At 41.9% G+C, this 2,382-nt stretch overlaps 1 protein-coding gene across 1 annotated transcript in view; it reads left to right on the top strand.

Annotated features, from left to right (window-relative positions):
- Positions 1-2,382, top strand: part of Timmdc1 (translocase of inner mitochondrial membrane domain containing 1) — a 24,896-nt gene that overhangs the window by 9,193 nt on the left and 13,321 nt on the right. Inside the window, exon 4 of the mRNA XM_005344984.2 lies at positions 674-741. Within this exon, the coding sequence (XP_005345041.1) occupies positions 674-741 (68 nt within the window). The remainder of the gene's footprint in view (positions 1-673; positions 742-2,382) is intronic.

The following is a 2,382-nucleotide window of genomic DNA, read 5'->3' as shown; positions in this document are numbered from 1 at the left end:
TTGTTTTTTTTTTTTTGCTGTGAACATCTTGCTATGTTACTCAGGCTGAACTTAAACTTGCTGTGTAGCCAAGGCTGGTCTCAAACTTGAACTCTTCTTACCCTCCCAAATCCTGAGATTACAGTGTGCTGCCATGCCAGAACTAGAATCAAAGTTTTGAAGAAAGGACAATTCTGCAGATCCCTTCTTTCTAAATTGCTATTTCTGAATGAATATTTGTTTTAGGAATTTGATCTTTTGTTTCATTCTTCAGCAGGTTTACCTAAAAACACATAGGCATGTTAGTCTAGAACACGCCAAAGGGGCCTAGACTAGGACAAGGCTTTCAAATACAGGGACTTTGGCTGTTGTTGTTTCTGGGTTCTGTTTTTGTTTTTAAGGCAGGGTCTCATGCAGCCCAGTCTGAATGTGCAGCTGAAGATGACTTTGGATTTCTGATTCTCCTGACTACTAATCCCCAATTCGGGGGTTAGAGATTTGAACTCCCATGCCTAGTCTGGTATGGTGCAGAAATTGAACCCGCACCTTGTGCGTGGTAGGCAAGCACTCTGCCAACTGAGCTGCCTCTTTCGTCTAACAGGGTGTTTAAACTATCATTCCAATGAAACAGCAGTTAGCAAGGTGAATGGCGTGTGCTTTTAATGAAATGTTTTGTTTTTCCTCCTTCTTCCAGCACAGTGAACACTGGACTAACAGTGTATCGAAATAAAAACTCCTTGAGCCATTTTGTCATTGCTGGAGGTAAGATGTTTTATTCTTGTTCATATTTTAATTTCACATATGGTTTAGGATGTATAGGATTTATGAATCAGAACTGTGGAATTTTTGATTGACTTCACACTATATCCTTTTCAATATTCATAGAAAATATGCTTACAAATAGCCTCATAGTTGACCATTGGCAGTTATTAAAGCAGACACCATCTTTGCTTTCATTAAATTTTACCCATGAGGATGGGCAAAAACAAACAAACCAAAAAACCCCAGCTCCTATGACAGAAAGTAGCAAATAATGGGACATGGACAGGTCATTGAGTCTTTGAGATCATCAAACTGACAGCTGCAGGTTGGGGGGCAGAAAACTGTAGGATAGTGGGATGGAGGAGCATCAACAAGAAATCGCTGGAGATGTTGTTTCAAGCACAGGGAAGGGAGGTAGCTTGAGGTGAGACAGGTGTGAAGAAGAAAGGGTCAGACTTTCTCGTGGTAAGAGTTCAGTTTTGTTTAAAGCTCTTCTCTCGCGGTGACGCACCACTTAAAATGAGCATTAAAAATAGAGTAGAGGAGCCATGTGTGGTGACGGGTGCCTTTCATCTTTACACTTTGGACCCTCTGGAAGAGAGCACAGGAAAGTCCACATCTAGGAAGTTGTTTAAAGCAGTCAGGGACTTCTAACCTAGCTACCCTAAGGTTCTGATCCATTTGGCATGAGCCACAGACTAGCAAACCAGGCTGGATTTTAATGGAACTGTTGAGGAGACAGTAAAACCAGAGGTAGCTGCTTGAGAGGCTGAGACAGGAAAATCATTTGAGGCCACAAGTTCAAGGCCAACCCAGGCAGCAGGTAAAGCCTCTGTATCTTAAAATATAAAAAACAAAAAAATAAGAAAGAACAAAAACAAATGGAGAGGGTAATAATGGTGATCTATGTGTGCTCAGGAGAGACTAGTGTGATCTATGTGTGCTCAGGAGAGACTAGTGTGATCTATGTGTGCTCAGGAGAGACTAGTGTGATCTATGTGTGCTCAGGAGAGACTAGTGTGATCTATGTGTGCTCAGGAGAGACTAGTGTGATCTATGTGTGCTCAGGAGAGACTAGTGTGATCTATGTGTGCTCAGGAGAGACTAGTGTGGGCCTTAGAAACTGTTTTTCTTTGGTCATATGTGAGTTCTTATGGACACAGTGTGAAAGCTAGAAAGGACAATGTAAACTGAAGTTCAAATGCATTTGCTAAGCCACAGGCAGGTTTGTTGGCCAAGCTTTAATCACAACGTACAAGGAGTTGTTGACTGACTCTTCTCAGGAAGCCAGACATAAAAATAAGAACTCAGAACAGACATCAGTGGCTCTGCTCTTCAGGAAAACACATAGATTTGATCTAGGCAAATCACTACCTAAATGCAGACCCTCAGCATGGGAGGGACACGGTTCAACTCAGGAGCTGCTAAAATATATTGCTTTATGAGTCCGTTTTCTAGCTGTAAGTTGTAGCACATGCCCATAATCCCAGCACTTGGAAGATGGAGGTGAGAAGATCAGAAAATCAGACTCATTTTTGTCTATGTAGAGAGCTTGCGGCTAGACTGGGCCACATGAGCCTTTGTCTCAAAAAGAAAAAAATTCATTTCTCTCTCTCTCTCTCTCTCTCTCTCTCTCTCTCT

Source organism: Microtus ochrogaster, chromosome 2 (genome assembly GCF_000317375.1).
Source record: "Microtus ochrogaster isolate Prairie Vole_2 chromosome 2, MicOch1.0, whole genome shotgun sequence".
Classification (NCBI taxonomy): domain Eukaryota; kingdom Metazoa; phylum Chordata; class Mammalia; order Rodentia; family Cricetidae; genus Microtus; species Microtus ochrogaster.
Note: the sequence above shows the minus strand (reverse complement) of the source record. Positions and strands in the feature narration are given on the sequence as shown.